General features: G+C 44.0%; 1 protein-coding gene and 1 long non-coding RNA gene across 2 annotated transcripts in view; one reads left to right on the top strand and one right to left on the bottom strand.

Moving 5' to 3' along the window:
• Positions 1-20,437, bottom strand: part of lamc1 (laminin, gamma 1) — a 44,298-nt gene extending 23,861 nt beyond the window's left edge. The window contains exon 1 of the mRNA XM_044135140.1: positions 19,695-20,437. Within this exon, the coding sequence (XP_043991075.1) occupies positions 19,695-20,070 (376 nt within the window). The 5' untranslated portion in view covers positions 20,071-20,437. The remainder of the gene's footprint in view (positions 1-19,694) is intronic.
• Positions 11,437-13,587, top strand: LOC122841795. The gene is made up of 3 exons (XR_006372448.1): positions 11,437-12,566; positions 12,661-12,890; positions 13,276-13,587. It is a non-coding gene; the product is annotated as an uncharacterized LOC122841795 (long non-coding RNA).
• Positions 20,438-21,050: the final 613 nt, after the last annotated feature.

The raw sequence follows: 21,050 nt of genomic DNA, 5'->3' as shown, positions 1-21,050 counted from the left end.
ACACCTGAAGGCAGAAGGTCCTATTTAAAGTAACGGAGGGAAAACCTCTCCAGCCCAGAGGAAGGAGTCGTTTCCAATTCCTCAGACAGATCAGGAAGTCCGCTCCGATCAGAACCAGAACCTCTGAGGAGGTCCGGAAGAAACGGCACCAGATCTAAAACCAGGAATGAACCAACAGCAAGTTTAAAAACAAGCTGCGGTTTGAAAACTTTAGTTTTTATTATTTTAATGAAAAGTTTAATCCTGAACAGTTTCCCTGAATGTTATAAATGTTTGGCTGAATCTGAAACTGGAGGGAAAATATTAATATTAATAACATGTTAATATGAATTAATGTCAATAATACATTAATATTACTATATTATTAATTACATTAAGACTACATTATTAATATATTAATATTTAAAACTTTAAAACCTCATGGCTCCTGATTGACCTCCAGCAATTGAAGCTCTTGGTCGTTTTTACAGAAACAGGTAAACAAAGTTTGTTCCCATCATGCACTGCGTCGGTTCTGGCACTAAACCAACAGTGGCTGACGGAGGGTCGGTGAGCGAGCGGCATCGCTCCGTCACCAAACGCCTCCATGTCCTCACAGGTGGACAAAAGCTTCTGCCAGCAGGAGACAAACACCAGCGAGGACTCAGGCGGTCGATTGGACGACCAGCAGGAAGACACCAGCTGACCTGGCTGCTGTTCAAACATCATGTGGAACGGGTCGGGATGAGTCCAAAGAGACCGCAGGGATTCCTCCTCTTCCTCCTCCAGAACAATCAGCATGTTCACCAGAGGAAACGTTTCACAGCTTGGAAAACAAAGAGCGTCTGTCCAGCCTCACTCAGCAGACTGCAAGGAAACACTGACTCGGAAAGCATTGTTCCCGCCAAAATAAAAGCTGAAGCAGCAACAAGAACATCATTTTATAAAACTCATAAAGATCAGCAGAAAAACCCGGTGGAGGACCCGGCGGACTAGAGGACTAGGCAGACTAGAGGACCAGACTGACTAGAGGACTAGAGGACCAGGAAGACTAGAGGACCCGGCAGACTAGAGGACCAAGTGGACAAGAGGACCAGGCGGACTAGAGGACCCGGCGGACTAGAGGACTAGGCAGACTAGAGTACCAGACTGACTAGAGGACTAGAGGACCAGGAAGACTAGAGGACCCGGCGGACTAGAGGACCCGGCGGACTAGAGGACCCGGCGGACTAGAGGACTAGGAAGACTAGAGTACCAGACTGACTAGAGGACTAGAGGACCAGGAAGACTAGAGGACCCGGCGGACTAGAGGACCCGGCGGACTAGAGGACCAGGCGGACTAGAGGACCAGACTGACTAGAGGACTAGAGGACCAGGTAGACTAGATGACCCGGCGGACTAGAGGACCAGGCAGACTAGAGGACTAGAGGACCAGGCAGACTAGAGGACCCGGCGGACTAGAGGACCCGGCGGACTAGAGGACCAGGCGGACTAGAGGACCCGGCGGACTAGAGGACCAGGCGGACTAGAGGACCAGACTGACTAGAGGACTAGAGGACCCGGCGGACTAGAGGACCAGGCTGACTAGAGGACCCGGCGGACTAGAGGACCCGGCGGACTAGAGGACCAGGCGGACTAGAGGACCCGGCGGACTAGAGGACCAGGCGGACTAGAGGACCAGACTGACTAGAGGACTAGAGGACCAGGCGGACTAGAGGACCAGGCGGACTAGAGGACCCAAGTGGACTAGACCCAAGGACTAGAGGACCAGGCGGACTAGAGGACCAGGCGGACTAGAGGACCAGGCGGACTAGAGGACCTGGCGGACTAGAGGACCAGGCGGACTAGAGGACCAGACTGACTAGAGGACTAGGCAGACTAGAGGACCCGGCGGACTAGAGGACCAGGCGGACTAGAGGACCCGGCGGACTAGAGGACCCGGCGGACTAGAGGACCAGGCGGACTAGAGGACCAGACTGACTAGAGGACTAGGCAGACTAGAGGACCCGGCGGACTAGAGGACCAGGCGGACTAGAGGACCAGACTGACTAGAGGACTAGGCAGACTAGAGGACCAGGCGGACTAGAGGACCAGACTGACTAGAGGACCAGACTGACTAGAGGACTAGGCAGACTAGAGGACCAGGCGGACTAGAGGACCAGGCGGACTATGGATCTCTGAACACTTCCAGTAAATCTTCAGTTCTGGATCTGGAGCAGGATGGGTTCTGACCTGATCACACAGGAACGTTTTCTGATCACAGCTGGAGGTTTGAGGTTCTTCTTCCTGTTTCATCCTCAACAGGAAGTGGCTCTTCAATAAACAGGAAGTGGCTCTTTATTGAAGATCGGATTAAAAACAGCCAACCTTAAAGAGAAAGAGCAGCTCCTTGGTTTAACGCCGACATCGGCAATTAGCCGGTGGAGCTTTAAGCCCCGTTGACCCGCCTATTGAGGAGCGCTGACCCCTCAGGGGCCCCAGGGGCCTCGTGGGCCGGATTCCCGTCTGGACATGAAAGGAGGACGCAGGAAGAAGCTTTTCTCTCTCCGCCTGAGGGAGGAAGGACAGAGTGACACGGCGGGACAGAACCGGCTGGAACGTGTCTCCATCAACGGGAAGAGGGACAGGAGGACAGCAGGACGGGTTCTGGTGTCTTTAGGAGTTGGCTGCTTGTCAGAAACCTTCAGACTGATGAAACCCAGAACCAGAGCAGATCAGGTTCTGGTTCTGGTTGGACCAAGCGGAGCCGAGGGGTTACGGTCCAATTAAGTTTCCTCCCATGACCTCATCGCATTCTTCTGTGGGACGGAGAACAATGGCTGCTTTGACTTTAAAACAAGTGGGCCGGACCGGACCGGATCGGGCCAGAGCGGGTCTCAGCCTGCAGCAAGGAGAGCTGCAGAGTAATCTGATTACTCAGAAGCAGGTTGATTACTGATTACTTTTAGTAGATGACTTCAGTTTAAAAACTGAGTCTGTTTATTGTAAATGTCAGTCTGATAAAATTCTGATTTCCCGAACTGGGTCAGAACCGGGTCAGAACCGGTTTGACATCAGGCCGTGCAGGTTCTCGGATCGGCGGAGCATCCAGAGAGGATCTGATCGTCACACGTTAACGGGCCGAGGTGCGGTCCACATGGCAACACCCAGAACTCAGAGCAGAACCCTGGATCATTCAGGTCAAAGTTCACATGCAATCCAGTCACAGAGACGCCTGTCCTGCTCCAAACTGTGAAAGATGAAGATGAAGATGAAGATGAGGTCACCTCCAGATTCTGTTTGATAAACAGACCAGCAGGCGCTCTGATTGGACGGTGTGTCTCTGTGTGTGTGTGTGTGTGTATGTTTCTATGTGTGTGTGTGTGTGTGTGTGTGTGCCTGGGTGTGTGTGTGTCTCTCTGTGTGTGTATATGTTTCTATGTGGGTGTGTGTGTGTGTGGTCTCCTATAGAGATAAGAGCCGCAGTGTCTGAAGTCTTTAATCAAACTGAGGAGCTCAAAGAAACTCATAAATATTGAACTGTCAGAAATTATCAAGTAAAATCTGAGATGAAGAAAATAAAAACATCAAACTCAGACGGCGCGCCGCCAGGAATCTTGGTCCCCAGGACAAAATATTTAATTGGGCCCCCTTCACAGCTGCTGTTATAATTTCCTGAGTCTATCTGACCGATCAATTTTAAAGTCTTGCAACTGTCTGGCTTTCGTTGGTCCAACACTGATACTAACACGATATTTACTGCTAGTGAATTTTTTATTTTTTTTCCCCACCAGGGGGTCTTTTATGGGCTCTAGTGTCCCCTATACAACAGTGGGCTGACAGGAAAGGGGGAAGGGGAGCGGGGAAGACACGCGGAAAATGTCATCGGGTCCGGGAATCGAACCTGCAACAGCCGCGTCGAGGACCAGAGGCCTCCAAACGTGGGGCGCGCTGACCTCTACGCCACCGGAGCACGCCCTGCTATTTGCATACACATACTGTATGCAAATAGGTTGCTTAATTTTTTTTATTAATAGTGTTAACTTATTGAAATGTTTCTCCCCACCAGCAACAGTGACAGGCAACGTGCAAAATATACATAAAGCGATCCAGACTTCTCATAAAATGCTTTGTAGTTGCTTTCTATTTAAGGGGCAGAATATAACTTTTTCTCCATATTTGTGAAAGCTATGAGCTATGAATCTGTGAAGAAAATCACTGCTGTGAAAAGAAATGAACCAAAACCAACCAATCAGAACCAGGACTCACTCACTGCTAAGTCTGCAAATGGAAGATTTTATAAAGATTGTTTGAATTTCTGAGAGTAATAAATAAATTGTTTTTATTGTGTAACTGTAAAATGAGTAGAGAGACAGGAAAAATCCACATAGACTCCCTGGAATGATGCTAACTAGCTTATCATTGAACACAGTATTGCTCATCTTTTTCACTGGGACAGGGGTTAAAGGTTATGCTGGTACCGGGGTAGGAGCTGCTGCTGACTCACTGACCTGTTATTAAGTGTGGTAAATGGTCGAGGGACAAGTTAAATATATGAATATGTTGTTAATTTATTCCCTTCATTCATTAGATGTTAGTGAAATGGAGGCAAACTGTCTGTAGCTAAGCTAACTATGCTAAATGGTTGATAATCTCACAGTCTACTCACCTCTCTTGGAGTAAAACTGTACAAATTGAAACTCTTGTCTTTTTCTATCTCTGTTTCTTTATATTTTTAATTTTTTTAAATCTGACTTTATCATTTTTCTTAGCAGCAAAGTAACCGTTAAAGTCGATCTTGTTTTCTGCTGACTGCTGCTGAACACCGTCAAACAGGAACGAACCATTTCATGATCCAGGGGAGTTCAGGGCAATGGACCTTAGCAAGCTCCGCCCACAACCGACCCACGTAACCGCAAGTCTGAAATTTGGTTTGATGACCTCAATATGGTTTGTTGAGGTCAAACCATATTGACCTCATCAATATGGTTGATGAGGTCCAGTAGTCTGGATGTAGACTACAGACCACTGGATGTAGTCTGTAGGATGTAGACTACAGACTACATCCTACAGACTGATAGGAGGAACCAAAGAGTTCTGTAAAGGTAAAGGCAAATCTTCTATAATTGGGATATAACTCATTTAATTTCGCATAATTATTGCGGTAGAAGCCATTTGTTTCTTAAAATTTAATGAAATCTGTTTGTTTTATGTGATGTTTGTTGTGAATGACGTAAACTCACAAAGGAACGAGGTAATTAGTCCAACGTTTACAAACTACAGCGGCTGTAATGAGCCACAGCAAAGGTAAACAAAGGTAATATAACCCGAACAGGTGATCAACTCAAAATCACTCCTACCTTTTTACTCTCTCTCTCTCTTTGTGGTCTAAGCACATCTGTTACCATGGCAACCACCTGCACCCCGCAAGACGAGCAAAGATTACGTTAATCAGCGCTTCCCTGAACACAGTGATGGTTGATTGATCAGTTTAGCTAACGTGAGACTGTGTAGAAGACAGACAGACTACAAAGTGTAGAAGTTGTATCAGTACCATTATGTTGTACTTAGCTAACGGGAAGCGTGTTTGTGAGACGGCCAATCACGTGACCACGTAGAACGGGCATCAGCCAATGAAAAGCGGCCCTGTGATAAGGTCCATTATGGATGGTCTGGGAGGGGGAACGTTTAATTATTACTGCTAAAACAATGTTAAAAACACTATATGATTAATTTTGTAATTCACAGGCCCCCAATTTTTTTCAATTTCTATAACAACATTTTTTTTCGTCCTAACTTTTCCCTGTACAGCGACTCTGAACTGAGAAAAAATGTTTTGAAAAACATGGGAAACTTTTAGTCTTACTTTCTTAGGAAATAAGTAGATATATAAGATGATTCATCAAAATGCAATAAATTAACCAAAGATTATAACTAATATCTGCCTAATGCATGAAAAAAAATATTTTAATGCTACAGTAAATTATAGAATCTCCATTTATCCATTAAATTATTTTAAAAAGTAATAAATAGAAACTTTAACATTATCCAAAAAGAAAAACAAAAAACAAGTAAATTAATTAATATATTAGGTAATAATGTAATCTTTAATCTAATAAAACATGATCCACTCATGTTCAAATGTTTGCAAAACTTTCACATAAACATGAAACGTTAATATTGTGAGTTTTTCTTGGTTAATCCTTTTAATTCAGCGCAGCAGAAAGTTTAATGATGTTTATCTGTCATCATGTCTGAGCTTCAGGGAAATTGCAGCAACAGTTCAGCAGCAGCGACTCAGCTGCTCTTCAGGACGTTTTCATGTTTGTGCATCAAATAAATCAAAGCAGAAGATTCTCTGATCAGGAGCGTGAAGCCTGCAGAGGATTCCCAGTTTAGAGGAGGAGCTCTGATCTAATCACAGGACGACCCCCCAACACACACAGACACACACTTCCGACTCCAAACATCTCTCTGTTTGTAGTAGATTCACAGCAGAGACCACCAAGGAAGCGGCCGCCCTGCCGGAGGTGTCGCCTCACCAGGACGCCAGGAGCAAACGACCCCCCCGTCACCCCTCCATCATCACCAGGAGCAAAACGTCCCCAGCAGGACGCAGCAGCAGGTCCTCCCCCCCACACACTGCAGACATGGTGAGTAAAGCCTGAATCTGGGGCCAGAGACTGAAAGCAGGGCCGCTCCAGCTCTGTAAGGGGCCTCAGGGCCCAAACTTGCTGCTGGGCCCCCTGCAGGAGGAGCCTAAACTTTTCAACTACAGCTGGGCCTCAAAATTCATTAATTAAAAATCCAAAAATTAAATCTATGGGGTCTTGATTATTATATTTTAAGTTACATCTGCTCAATTCAATAATAAATACATTTTAAAGTAAAAATCTTTGTCCTCCAGATGGGGCTAATATTAGCAGCGTATTGCTAACAATAAGGTTAGCGTGCCAATTACAGGAATTGTTCATCTGAACCTGAATTTAAACCCAGGGATTTAAACATTCACCACAGAAACCCGAATCAGGTTTTCTTTTAGCTCTAAATCAGAAGAAAAGACCCAAATGTTGAAAACGTGTCAGAATTCAGTATCTCTGTAATTAGCAGACATGATATCTAAAACTGTTGTAGGGAGTGAAATGTTTGGTTTCTCTGAGGTAGTCTTCTTTCAGGTGTAATATCCATAAGCTGAAGGCTGTTATAGATTTATGTTTGGTGCTTCATGACATGAACAGTTGGTTCCTTTCAGTGATAGTTTTCTTGACTCCAGCAGGTTTATGGCTTTTCTGCTCTGTGAACCTTTGAGTTGTAGAGATAATAAATGTTAAGCAGCAGCTGCTTCTGCTGAAGCGACTCGAACAGAAACAGAGAAGTTCAGGTGTTAAAGTCCAGAGGAACCCGGTGACCTCGAGACGTCGCCTGGTTCTGTTACAGAACCAGAACCAGAACCTGGTACTGTAACAGAACCTTTTAGCTTCTCTTCAAAAATAAACAAATCAGACTCATCTGAACATTAAAACAGACAAACTGAGAAAGCAGAAAACTAATTTATAACTAAATCTTCATGTCGGTATGAGAACCTGAAGGATCAACAATGTCTTCCTGATTTTGATTTTGCATTCATAAAGCCGAGGCTCTAACTGTGGAGGATCAAGCAGCAGTCAGTCCTCCAGGTGAAATGCAAGCAGAGGGAGGAAAAAGATAAATACGAGCCCACATCAGTCGGGCGTCTCTCTCAGATCTGCGAGACGTAAACAAGACGAGCGCTGGAGGAACCTCTTCAGATACAATCTGTTCATCCGATTATTAAAAAGCTCAGATCCTGCTGACTGATCCGAGTCTGCTCAGAGGATCTCTTCCTCTGTTTCACAAATAAACAATAATCTGCCTCAGTTTGTTTCTTGGAGCTGCTGCTGGACGGTTTGAGCTCCGACTTTAATTTAAATCCTGAACGTCTGAGCCGAAGAGCCCAAAGATCTCTGCAGACAAAACAGGCAGAAAGTCTTCAAACGTCTGAGTTTTCCACATTAAAAGGAAAAAACTCTGAGTGTTGATGAAACTATGAAAGCCGAGGAAGTTAAATGACTTTACTCTTTAGTTAGGATGCTAACATTAGCATCTCACATGCTAACTTTAGTGGAAAAATTTCTTTCACATAATTATGATGTCAACATCAAGAATATGAACACCAATATTAAATAGTAAAGAGTAAATAGTTAGCATGTTAAAGTTAGCATGATTATGCTAACAGTGATCAGATGCCTTAGCAACGCAGCATGCTAATGGTAAAATGTTTAACAATCAGAGAGGAAATAAATCAACAGAACAGTAATCTGTTACTGGTAGTGAAACGTTTCTTTACTGGGAAGATTTGGGAAAACAGCTTTCAACAAATGAATGTATGTTAGCATATGTTAGCATGCTAATAGCATAAAAAGATACCAAAGACGACCCAGTTAGCATGCTAACACCAGTGCTCACAGCTAATTTTACTTCCAAGCTCGTTGAAAACATGGAGCAACTGTATGAATGTTTTCATTTTGATGTTGGTAAGGAGGAGAATCAGCTGAAGCTGCGTTTAAACGCTGCAGCCATTTTGTTCATGAACACTTTTCAGGCAGCAGCTCTTCATCCAGTTTAACCAGCTCAGGTTGAGATGAATGGAGGTTAGAAGTTAAACTGCAAACTGTTGAAGGTTGACCTTTGACCTACAGAGCCTCAGAAGGCGGTGGTGGCAGCGGCCCGGTTTGCAGCCGAAGCTTCGGTGCCGCTCATTAATCCGTCCACACGTCTTGTGTTTACCCCCCCGCCAGCACAGCTAAAATTACCCTGCATGCATCTGCTTGTTCCTCTAAAGCACGGCGGCTCGCTCAGACTCCTCGCCGTCGGTAACGGCCCCGCCCCCCGGAGGCCCCGGGGCCACGGCTTCACTTCCTGCCTAAATCACAGAGCAGAGCGGCGGCTCCCGGCCTCCACACGCCGCTCTCATCTCGGGTCAAAGCTGCTGCTTTTTCCGTCCCGCGCCGTTCCCACCGTGACGTCGGCTCCCACCAGGGAGCAAATATTCAGAGCCGGCTTACGGTGGGGTCAGAGGTCAGCGCTGGGAGGGAGCTGGTTCCCAACTGAAGCAGAAAAACAGCAGCTGAAGCTTTTCCAACAGGAAACCATCAATTAACTGGTGGAGGAACAAATGATGGGATCATTCAGAGACGATCCCTGAGAGAGTTTACTGGAGTTTACTGGAGTTTATCGGAGTTTACTGGAGTTTACTGTAGTTTACTGGAGTTTACTGGAGTTTACTGGAGTTTACTGGAATTTACTGGAGTTTACTGGAGTTTACTGTAGTTTACTGGAGTTTACTGGAATTTACTGTAGTTTACTGGAGTTTACTGGAATTTACTGGAGTTTACTGGAGTTTACTGGAGTTTACTGGAATTTACTGGAGTTTACTGGAATTTACTGGAGTTTACTGGAGTTTACTGGAGTTTACTGGAATTTACTGGAGTTTACTGGAGTTTACTGGAGTTTACTGGAGTTTACTGGGATTTACTGGAGTTTACTGGGATTTACTGGAGTTTATCGGAGTTTACTGTAGTTTACTGGAGTTTACTGGAATTTACTGGAGTTTACTGGAGTTTACTGGAATTTACTGGAGTTTACTGGAGTTTACTGGAGTTTACTGGAGTTTACTGGGATTTACTGGAGTTTACTGGGATTTACTGGAGTTTATCGGAGTTTACTGTAGTTTACTGGAATTTACTGGAATTTACTGGAGTTTACTGGAATTTACTGGAGTTTACTGGAATTTACTGGAGTTTACTGGAATTTACTGGAGTTTACTGGAGTTTACTGGGATTTACTGGAGTTTACTGGGATTTACTGGAGTTTACTGGAATTTACTGGAGTTTATCGGAGTTTACTGGAGTTTACTGGAGTTTACTGGAGTTTACTGGGATTTACTGGAGTTTACTGGGATTTACTGGAGTTTATCGGAGTTTACTGGAGTTTACTGGAATTTACTGGAATTTACTGGAGTTTACTGGGATTTACTGGAGTTTACTGGGATTTACTGGAGTTTACTGGGATTTACTGGAGTTTATCGGAGTTTACTGGAGTTTACTGGAGTTTACTGGGATTTACTGGAGTTTACTGGAGTTTACTGGAGTTTACTGGAGTTTAATGGAGTTTACTGGGATTTACTGGAGTTTACTGGGATTTACTGGAGTTTATCGGAGTTTACTGGAATTTACTGGAGTTTACTGGAGTTTATCGGAGTTTACTGGAATTTACTGGAGTTTACTGGAATTTACTGGAGTTTATCGGAGTTTACTGTAGTTTACTGGAGTTTACTGGAATTTACTGGAGTTTACTGGAGTTTACTGGAGTTTACTGGAGTTTACTGGGATTTACTGGAGTTTACTGGAGTTTATCGGAGTTTACTGGAGTTTACTGGAGTTTACTGGGATTTACTGGAATTTACTGGAGTTTACTGGAGTTTAATGGAGTTTACTGGGATTTACTGGAGTTTACTGGAATTTACTGGAGTTTAATGGAGTTTACTGGAGTTTAATGGGGTTTACTGGAATTTACTGGAGTTTACTGGAGTTTACTGGAGCTGAATCACAGGATGGAGATCGTCTCCTGATCAGAGGAACCAAACGAAGGATGAGAAAAGCAGCAAATCATTTGTTTCTCTCTTTGTGGTTCTTGCTGCCATGTTTTCCCAGCATTCTTTGCTGCAGCAAACCGTCTGCTGATGGTTCAAATGTTGATCCGAGTCTGAACCGGATCAGTAACGTCCTGCTTCTCTACTTCCTGCGGTGGCCTGATCCTCCACAGAAAGCGCCGCTGATAAGAGACGTCTGCCCCGCGGCGGCGTCAGCAGATGGTATCTGAGCTCAGGGTGTTTAGTCTGAGCCGACACGGTTCTGTTCATTCACGTGTCTGATCCCACAGCCGGCGGGAGGAGGAGGCATCATGCTGTGGGCCTCGTCAGAGCAACCACTCAATAATACCATTTATAGATTTATAAACTAATCCAGGGTTCAGAACCTTTGCAGTTTTTTCATGGATTAATTCCAATAAATTTACAAAATAATCAATAAATATATGAATAATATTTATTGTTAGATTAGAACAACTGCTGAACTTTCATCAGTTTCCACATATGAAGAATTATTTGAAGAACATTTTCCAGCACAATAAATAAAAAAATCTAGAGCAAATTCAGAGCAATGATTAATCATGTAATAATGAACCGGGCGTGAAAAATGAAAACAAAATCAATAATATCCATTTTAATGATTTTCTCTTTCGACCAAAAACTGGATGATAAATTCTTCAGTTTGATGTTTTGGTCTCAACTAAACTTTATTTTGAAGAAGAATTTGTTTACAGAAACTCAGAATTCATTTATTTGTTTAAAATGTTTTTTTTTCCAGTTTCAAAGTTAAAAGTTTATTAGAATTTAAAGTTTATTGATTGTTCAAAATGCGCCAGGATTTGTTTACGTTGGTCTCTTAGCAACAATATTGTGTCCACATTTATTTAATAACACTGTTGATGTTATTAATCTGATGGTAAAATGGATCTGGACTGTAAAGGTTCAGATTTCTGGTTGGAGCTTCATCTTCATCTTCATCTTCTCTCTGGCTGAGGAAGAGGAGGGTCGGGCCCGCAGACCCGATCAGAACCGTGAAGGTTCTGGTTTGATGGATCTGGCCCAGAGGTCCAGCTGATGAAAAAAGCAGCTGCAGCAGGAAACCTCCATGATGAAGAAGATGAAGAAGATGAAGATGATGCTTTCCTCTGAGGAAGCGTGGAAAGTGTCGGCGCTGTAATTACCACTTCCTGCGTGTTTATGGCCTCATGATGGCGGTTTGATCCAGATGCTTAATCACAGCCTGGAGAGGAAGACGAGCTGCGACACGCCGAAGATCCCTGGGATCATCTTCATCCTTTCTCCTGGCTTCATCATCATCATCACTCACTTTTAAACATTTTAGTTTTGAGTTTAGTTTAAAGTTTTAAAGAAAAAGTTCAACCAAAGTTCAGAGAAAGACCTTGAGGAGCTTGAAGAAGAGCTGAGAGGAACGACACTGCTCAGGGTCCCTGAACGCACCGCCGGCTTTTTAATTAACACGGCAACAAGAATGCAGCAGCTGAGCTTCAAAGCAACGAGAACAAACAGAGCGGCAACTTCAACACGCCCTGCAGGGGGAGAAGAAAGGAGCGGCTGTTTGTTGAGGCGGAGGGCAAACAGAGAAACAACTACTTCCTGTTTCACACGTTCAACTCCGACCCGACACAAATCCCATCATGCACTGCGTCGGCTCCTGGATCTGAATCAACGGTGGCTGGTAAACGGTTTCCTCCACCGTAAGAAAGTCTCACCAGCTGAAACCAACCAGAGTTCAGCCGAACCCAGGAGGACCAGAGGTCAAAGGTCGATGAGCGACCGGACCGGACTCTCTGGACGGGCGGAGGCTGGCTGCCCTCCAGCTGATCTCAGGTCGGATTGACCTCCGTCAGGTTCTTCATATCTGAACCTGGAGGCAGGTGGACATGTTGGTTCTGATCTGGACCCATCTGGTACCGACCAGCAGGTTCTGACCACTGAAACCCAAACCGAGCTCAAGGATGAACCTGGAAGCTTTCTGTGGCAGAAACCAGAGTTTGTGTTTCTGTTTTGTTCCTCAGGAAGTCGGTGAAAGGTCACGGAGCGATGAAGATGAAGCTCTTCCTCTTCCTCACTTCGCTCCAGTCAGGAGGACTGAGAGCCTGCAGGCCTCTGATCTACAGAGTGTGTGTGTGTGTGTGGGTGTGTGTGTGTGTGGGGGGGTTCCTCCAGGTCCGAGGAAAAGGCTGAATTCCTGAAATGACTCGAGCCGAAGACGAGGAAGACGAGGAGGAGGAGGAGGAGGAGGAAGGTGAGTCAGAGCTTCGTTTTCAGACAGAGTGAGAGGTCGCCTCAGGCTGTCTCATTAACCGTCTCTGCCGTCATCGGATCAGCTGAGCTGCTGTTTTGTTCAGCTGGAAGCAAGAAAATCTGCAGCTGATGGCGGACCGAGTCAAGATCCGCTTCCCGGGAGAATCAGAACCAATCAGAGAGGCTCATCCTGTCGCAGCTGTAATGAATAATGAACAGAGTGATGCATCCCGTTCAGAGATCCTCAGTAATCAGCAAAACCTTCCCAGCTGCAGGAAGGTCCAAACAGAGTGACGGCGACCCGAACAGAACCTGGAATGAACCAGAATGATCCACTGGATAAAGATCAGAGTGAGACCTCTCTGTCTTTAATCTCCTCTCTGCAGGAAGGAGTCGCCTTGACCTCCAGCTGGAGACGCCAAGGTCACCGAGATAAACCGGGTTTCTGGGTCAGAGTTCTGTTTCTAACGGCAACAGAACCACATCTACTGCTGGACTTCTGGTCTGAACCCCAGGACCGACTCAGAACCAAAACCAGAACCAATCAGAACCAGGATCAACCAGAACCAGAACCAGAACCAGGACCAGAACCAGAACCAGGACCAATCAGAATCAGACCCAGAACCAACGAGAACCAATCAGAATCAGAACTGTCCTAGAAGTTACTGCAATAAACATTGATGTTGTTTCTCCCAGTAATATAACAACAATAATAATAATAATAATAATAATAATAATAATAATAATAATGTTAATAATAATAATAATAATGTTAATAATAATAATAATAATAATAATAATAATGTTAATAATAATGTTAATAATAATAATAATAATGTTAATAATAATAATAATAATAATAATGTTAATAATAATAATAATAATAATAATAATAATAATAATAATAATGTTAATAATAATAATAATAATGTTAATAATAATAATAATAATGTTAATAATAATAATAATAATAATAATAATAATAATAATAATGTTAATAATAATAATAATAATGTTAATAATAATAATAATAATGTTAATAATAATAATAATAATAATAATGTTAATAATAATAATAATAATAATAATAATAATAATAATAATAATAATAATAATAATGTTAATAATAATAATAATGCAGGAAGTCTTTGTCAAAAATCCCTTTAAACTCTACTGAACTTTTGGACATTTTGAATTTCCAAAATAAAACAACCAATAGATAAATTATGAATTCTCTGTAAACAAAAGGTTGTTCTGTTTTCCTCCAGTTTTTAGTGGAAACATGATATGATAACTAATGCACATGGAAATTAATGAGTTTGTTTGGATCCATCGTGTTTTTAACTGATTTGTTGTCACAGACCTGAAATGAAAAATAAACTATAATTTTTGTTTTGGTTCCTGAAGGATTCAGGAGTTTATTGGATGATTTCTGTCTGAATTAATAAAAGTCTTTATTCTTCAAAACATGTTTATTGTTTTCATTTTTGATGATTTTGTAAATAACTAAAGTTAAAAACCCAGATAAAGTCGTGTTTAGAAAGATTCCCGTGTTTTCCGGTGAGCTGCCGGAGCGTCATGTGAAGATTCCAGATCATCCGAACTGGAAGTTTATTCGCTGCTTTGAAGTCTGAACTTCTGACAGACAAACAGAACCTCCTCAGACGGGTCAGAACCACAACACCGGACCTCGTTTCTAAAAGCTGGGCTCATCCTGAATCCTGAGCGTCGGGAAGCTTCAGGCTGGAGAATCGTTGTTCTCCTCAGCTGAGCGACGCCGCGGCTCCAGCTGTGCCGGCCCAGTAATCTCCACACTTCCCAGTTTCCCACGCTGAGCTCATTCCAGAGCCACTAAACAATGCCGAGTCCGGAGCAGATGACTCCCGGCCGCCCCCTCCCCCGCCGCCCTGGGTTCGCTCTCAGATTGGTGTAATTTACAGCAGCTGGCAGGAAAACAGGGCTGGTTGGGAAACACAGTTTTCCCACACAGATCCAGGGCTCCTGAAGGGGTCGTAGATCCAGAACCGCTGGATGAGTTCTGCTCCATTTGATGGAGAATCTTCAGATGTGAGACTTTATTCACTGAAACAAGTTTATTATTTCCTTTTTTGAGCTTTTTGCAAACTGTCAAAGCCGTGTTCTCCTACACACGATACAGACCATAAACGCCTCATCAATTATCCAGATTGTCCTGTGACGTCACACAGAAACATGTCTGAATAAAAACCTGCTTTTGTTCCCTCTAAGCTTCGTTTTACCGTTAAGATCTTTATTCCACCATCTGCTGCTTCCAGGTAAAAACATCGGATTATTCTGTTTCTGCCGATCTGCTCAAATATCTGCCGCATTGACCTGTTTTCTAATTTCATCACCGCCTCCTCTCTGCTGATCAGCTCGGCTCCACTGGACCTGTACAGGAAGTAAAGAAAATCTAATCTAGATCTGTAAACGTCTCCATGTTTAGTAACTGTCTGGTCCCGACATAAAGACTTAAAATAAATGCTTCAATCTGATTTGTTGTAATCAGGAAGTTATTTCTGGGCACAAGGAAAACAAGAACATCATGACCGACTTCTTCAAGTGTCACAGTTGCTAAGCGGACTCCACAGCCGGTCTTCTGGTTTCTAATCCTCGACACCGACGACAAACTGTTGATCAGAGAATAATCTGATCCAACACCACAAACTGAACATCAAACCAGAGTAAAGCTTTGATTTGGATCTTTTAGGATTCAATGACTAAAGTTTTTTCTTATAGGCTGTAACCCTGAGTTAAAAATATAAAAAAGAAAAGATGAAACATTTGACAGAAAGCCAACTGGGCTGAAACTGTGAAGTTAGTTCTGTGATGAAGAGGAAACGTCTTCAGGCGTCCGACCTGCTCAGAAAACGCCTCTGATCGTTTTATTGGCGTTCTTCTACGCCGACGACAGAACTCTGTTCTACCACAACCTACAAACTGGAAATAAAAAGCATCAAACTCGTTAAAAATATATTCAGATCCTGAACTCTTCAGGCTTCATGACTGATCTTTAGTTTTAGAAAACAGAAACATTTAACAGTGGGACATAAAAATCCAAATTATGTAGAAAGAGGATGACATCCTCATTTCTGCTGCTTCAGCATTATTTTCTCTGTAGAAACATTTTATCTGGCAGTTCTCTACGCTGACGACACATTTCTGTTCCACTATAATCAAATAAAGGGTCTAGTCAAAGAAAACAGCATTTTGATGAAAACTAACTCAGAAATATGAAAAACATCCAGAAAACATGAAACATCCTGCATGACGTCTTCTGGTTTTTCCTGCTGTGCTGGAAGCAACTTGATCAATATGGACCTCGGTTCGGTCCGATCCGATCAGACTTTACTGCTGCAGGATTTCATCGTCTGAACGTCTGAGTTCAGGTTTTTAGACCGGTTCCTGCTCCTGTTAGGAGTTTCTATTAGACTTTGGTTGTTTTTCACACAGTTTAGATCCAGATCTAGCGTCTGCGTCTCTTTCTGCTGCAGACGGTCCCAGGTTCTGGTTCTGGTTGTCGCTCCTTTTCCTGTCTGAGCTTCAACCAGATCTCAGTCCTGGTTCAAACTAACTGCAGGTTTTCAGCTGCAGAGCGCCAGGCCTCCATTCCTCCTCCTCCTGCAGGTTTTCTTCTTTGTGGTGCTTTCATGTGGCCCCGGGGCCCGACTCTGCACAGTCGAGTCAGAACACGTCGCCTTCCTGCCGCACTTCAAAGAGTCCAAACACACCAAGTTACAGGGAGCCTGAGCTCACCACGGGCTTCCTGAGATTACGGACGAAGCTTTGTCCTCCTCTGAGGACAGCCGTCCAACGTCAGGACCCGACCCGATCGGGTCGGTCTCAACCAGAAGGACCAACAAACCGTCAGACTTTGGTTTATAGCGTTGGGCTGGTTCCTCCTGGTTCTGGTCGGAAACAGCTGGAGGTTCTGAGAATAAACAGATTCAGGAAGAAAAGCGTTCTTCCACGACCGAGTCAGAACCCAATAAATCTGATTCAGAGTCCCGACTGAGAAACCAGGTCAGACAAGGTCAAAAGGTCAAGATCCACAGAAGAAACAAAGTAGAGAAATGTTTCTTTGGTTTCAGACAATCAGAGATTTTTAGACATCAAACAGATTCAGAGACAAAACATCCAACTGAGACGAGACAACGAGGAAGACAACGAGGAAGACAACGAGGAAGACAACGAGGAAGACAACGAGGAAGACAACGAGGAAGACAACGAGGAACTGGATCCAGCTGCTGGTAAAGGTTCAGTTAGTCATCAACAAACACCTGGAGCATTAATAACCAGATTAAACATTAATAACCAGATTAAACACTAATAACCAGAAAAATAGAGAAACCATCCAGTTTCCACCAACGAGTCGCGGCTGAACCCGTCAAACTCCGGTCACCATTAATCGACACCAGGAAGTTCAAACATCTACGTTTATATATTATCATCATATTTTGTTGTTTTCTTTTTCTTGTTTAATTTATTTCATTCAGGCTCTTCAGCAGAAACATCTGCAGCATCACAACCCAACATTTACACCCAAAGATCTCCTGAATCTAACTCCAGATGATGCGTTCAAAGGTGACTGGTACATCAGAACTCTGCAGGTCTAGCTGAGCAGCAACTGGTCTGAGCCGAGCCCCGGGTCAGAACCACCCAGAACCCCAATGAAGAAACTCCTGAACACAAAGGCCCAGAGATTCATCACAGCCTGCAGATTTAAATGATCTCAGGTCAGAATGACAACGTTCCTGACCGTCACCCAGACGTCCCTAATCTGCCCCAAAAGTCCTTAATCTGCACCAAAAGTCCTTAATCTGCACCAAAGTCCCTAACCAATCAATCAATCAATCAATCAAATTTTATTTGTATAGCACATTTCAGCATCAAGGCTTCTCAAAGAGCTTTACATCAAATCAAACACAGAAACACAAAGTGATGCAACATAGAATCAACAATCAAAACACAACATTAAGTCAGATTCCATCAATAAGTTAGTAATTGATTATGTTTCAAATAAAATCCTAATCAAGTTGGTTTTTAGTGGAATTTGTTCCATATACACTCCTCCTGTATTATATGGAACAAAATAAATGTTGCTGTTTTTATTCACTCAGTTTAAAATCATGTAAACAACCTTTCAGCACCAGGCTCCGTTCTCCTCTTTCGCTCTGGGAATCTGCCGTCCCTCACAGATTTTTGTGCAATTGCAACATAGAATCAATAATCAAAACACAACATTAAATCAGATTCCGTCAATAAATTTATAATTGATTACGTTTCTAATAAAACTCTAAACAAGTGGGTTTTTAGTGGAGAGTTAAAGGAAGTCAGTGTTTCAGCTGTTTTACAGTTTTCTGGAAGTTTGTTCCAGATTTGTGGTGCATAGATGCTGAATGCTGTTTCTCCTCGTTTGGTTCTGGTTCTGGGGATGCAGAGCAGAACCAGAACCAGAAGACCTGAGAGTTCTGGAAGGTTGATACAACAGCAGCAGATCTTTAATGTATTGTGGTGCTAAACCATTCAGTGATTTATAAACTAACAACAGTATTTTAAAGTCTATTCTTTGAGCTACAGGGAGCCAGTGGAGGGACTTAAAAACTGGTGTTATGTGCTCTATCTTCCTGGTTTTAGTCAGAACTCCAGCAGCAGCATTATGGGTCAGCTGCAGCCGTTTGATTGATTTGTTGGACAGACCTGTGAAGACGCTATTGGAATAATCAATACAACTGAAGATAAACGCATGGAAGAGTTTCTCTAGATCTGGCTGAGACATTAGTCCTTTAATCCTGGAAATGTTCTTCAGGTGATAGAAGGCCGTCTTTGTAACTGTCTTTATGTGGCTCTGAATGTTCAGGTCAGAGGTCATCAATACTCCCAGGTTTCGGGCTGATCGCTGGTTTTTAGTTGTAATAACTGAAGCTGTGCACTGACGCTAGATCTGTAACTGTAGATCTATAACTAGATTGTTCCTCTTTAGTTCGAAAAATAATAACTTCAGTTTTGTCTCATCCACACATTTATCTGCTCTAAGCATCTGTTCAGTGATTGGATGGGGTCAAAGGTCACCTGGTGACATCGTAATGTAGAGCTGTGTGTCATCTGCATAGTTATGGTAGCTGATATTATTTCCTGTTATAACCTGAGCCAGTGGGAGCATATAGATATTGAATAAGAGGGTCCTAGGATTGAACCTTGGGGTACCCCACATGTGACCTTTGACCTCTTTGATGAGAAGTTTCCAATTGAAACAAAGAAATCCCTGTTCTTTATGTAAGATTCAAACCAGTTAATCTCTGGACCGGAGAGTCCGACCCAACTCTCCAGTCGATTCAGTAATATGTCATGGTCAACACTGAGGTCCAACAGAACCAGAACCAGCACTGTGGTTCTCCCACAGTCTGTATTTATATGGATGTCATTGAACACTTTGACTAGGCCAGTCTCTGTGCTGCGGTAACCATGGAAACCAGACTGGAAGGAGTCAAAGCAGTTGGTTATTATTAGGAAGCTATTTAACTGTTTAAACAGCTTTTTCAATAACTTTACTGATGAATGGGAGGTCAGAGGTCAGAGGTCGGCCTGTAATTCTGCAGTCGTGATTTGTCTAGATTGTTATTTTTTATCAGTGGTTTAAATACTGCTGTTTTCAAATCCTGGGGGAAAAGCCTGGGACAGTGAAAACCAATTTTCAGATTTTTAGTGACTAAGGTTTCCAAACGGCGCAGTGGAGCAGCGTGTTTAGACGCAGTGCGTGTTTTGGGCCCGCAGCCCGGGCTCTTACCGAGGTGTAGGGTGAGGTTGATGGAGTTGGGGTACTGGATCCCCGCCAGCATGGTCTGACTCTGCCACCAGGTGGCGTCCTGCTGGTTGTTGTAGTCGGTCAGGTACGCGGCGTTGTGGTGGTTCCGGGGGTCCCGCGCGTCACAGATGTGGCAGGACTTGGTGACCCCGGTAGCGCCGGTCTGGACGCAGTACTCCTCCGGCGGGGAGCCGCAGGTGTTGGTGGCCTCCACCGTCACGTTGAAGGCCGCGTTCACAAACTCCGGCATGCAGCGCAGCGGTCGGTCCTGCTCGTCCTCACATTCATCCATGGCTCCGCGGACGCACACCGCGGCCACCCAGCTGCACGCCACCAGAGCCCGGATCAGGTTCTGCATCCTGCCCGCCCGCTCCGTCCTCCCGATCGGCCGCAAAACTCCCGTCGGAGCTTTCCCGGAACTTTCCCAAAGTTTTTCCCGACAGTTTCCCGCAGGAACTATCCCGGACTGGAGGATCCTGAAAAACGAGGAGCGTCTGGTGGCTCCGGCTTCCCGGCGTTCTGCTGCTGCTCTCTGGCTGTCCGAGGTCGCTCTCAGCTCTTTGTGTCCGCCGCCATGCACCCACAACTCCAGCAGGAAAAGACGGGAGTCCAGACTACACCCAGTCTGCTACTGCGCAGCTCCGAGGCGCACAGGCTGTGGAGAAGAGTCCGCCTCTTCCTCCGGAGTCACCAAATCACCGCAGAGCCGCTGCGCACCCGCAATCACTGCGCAAACTTAAACATTCGGCACACTTTTCAAAGTCCGGTCTGCGCCGAATCACGTGTTTAATATTTAGATCAGATTTGAAGTAGCTGCTGCGTGGAAAAACTCCCAGATTTAGGAAAACCAGAGCAGGAAATCCCGGAGATAAACTTGGTTTGATAAACATAAAACTGATCCTGGAGCAGATTTAGTTCCTGCTGGTCTCTGGGAAAAACTTCCCTCACAGGAGGAAAAGCGGGCTGAAGAGCTGGAGGACAGAGACCCCCAGTGGACAAATGAAGTACTGCACAGGATTTCTGTTATTCACAATATTCAGGATATGGATCATCCATCCATCATCCATCCATCATCCATCCATCATCCAACCATCATCCAACCATCAACCATCCATCATCCATCCATCATCCATCCATCATCCATCCATCATCCAACCATCATCCAACCATCAACCATCATCATCCATCATCATCCATCCATCATCCAACCATCATCCATCCATCATCCAACCATCATCCAACCATCATCCATCCATCATCCATCCATCATCCAACCATCATCCATCATCATCCATCCATTATCCAACCATCATCCATCATCATCCATCCATCATCCAA

The sequence above is a fragment of the Gambusia affinis genome, linkage group LG12, assembly GCF_019740435.1.
Source record: "Gambusia affinis linkage group LG12, SWU_Gaff_1.0, whole genome shotgun sequence".
In the NCBI taxonomy this organism is placed as follows: Eukaryota; Metazoa; Chordata; class Actinopteri; order Cyprinodontiformes; family Poeciliidae; genus Gambusia; species Gambusia affinis.
This window is presented reverse-complemented; position numbering and strand designations above follow the sequence as displayed.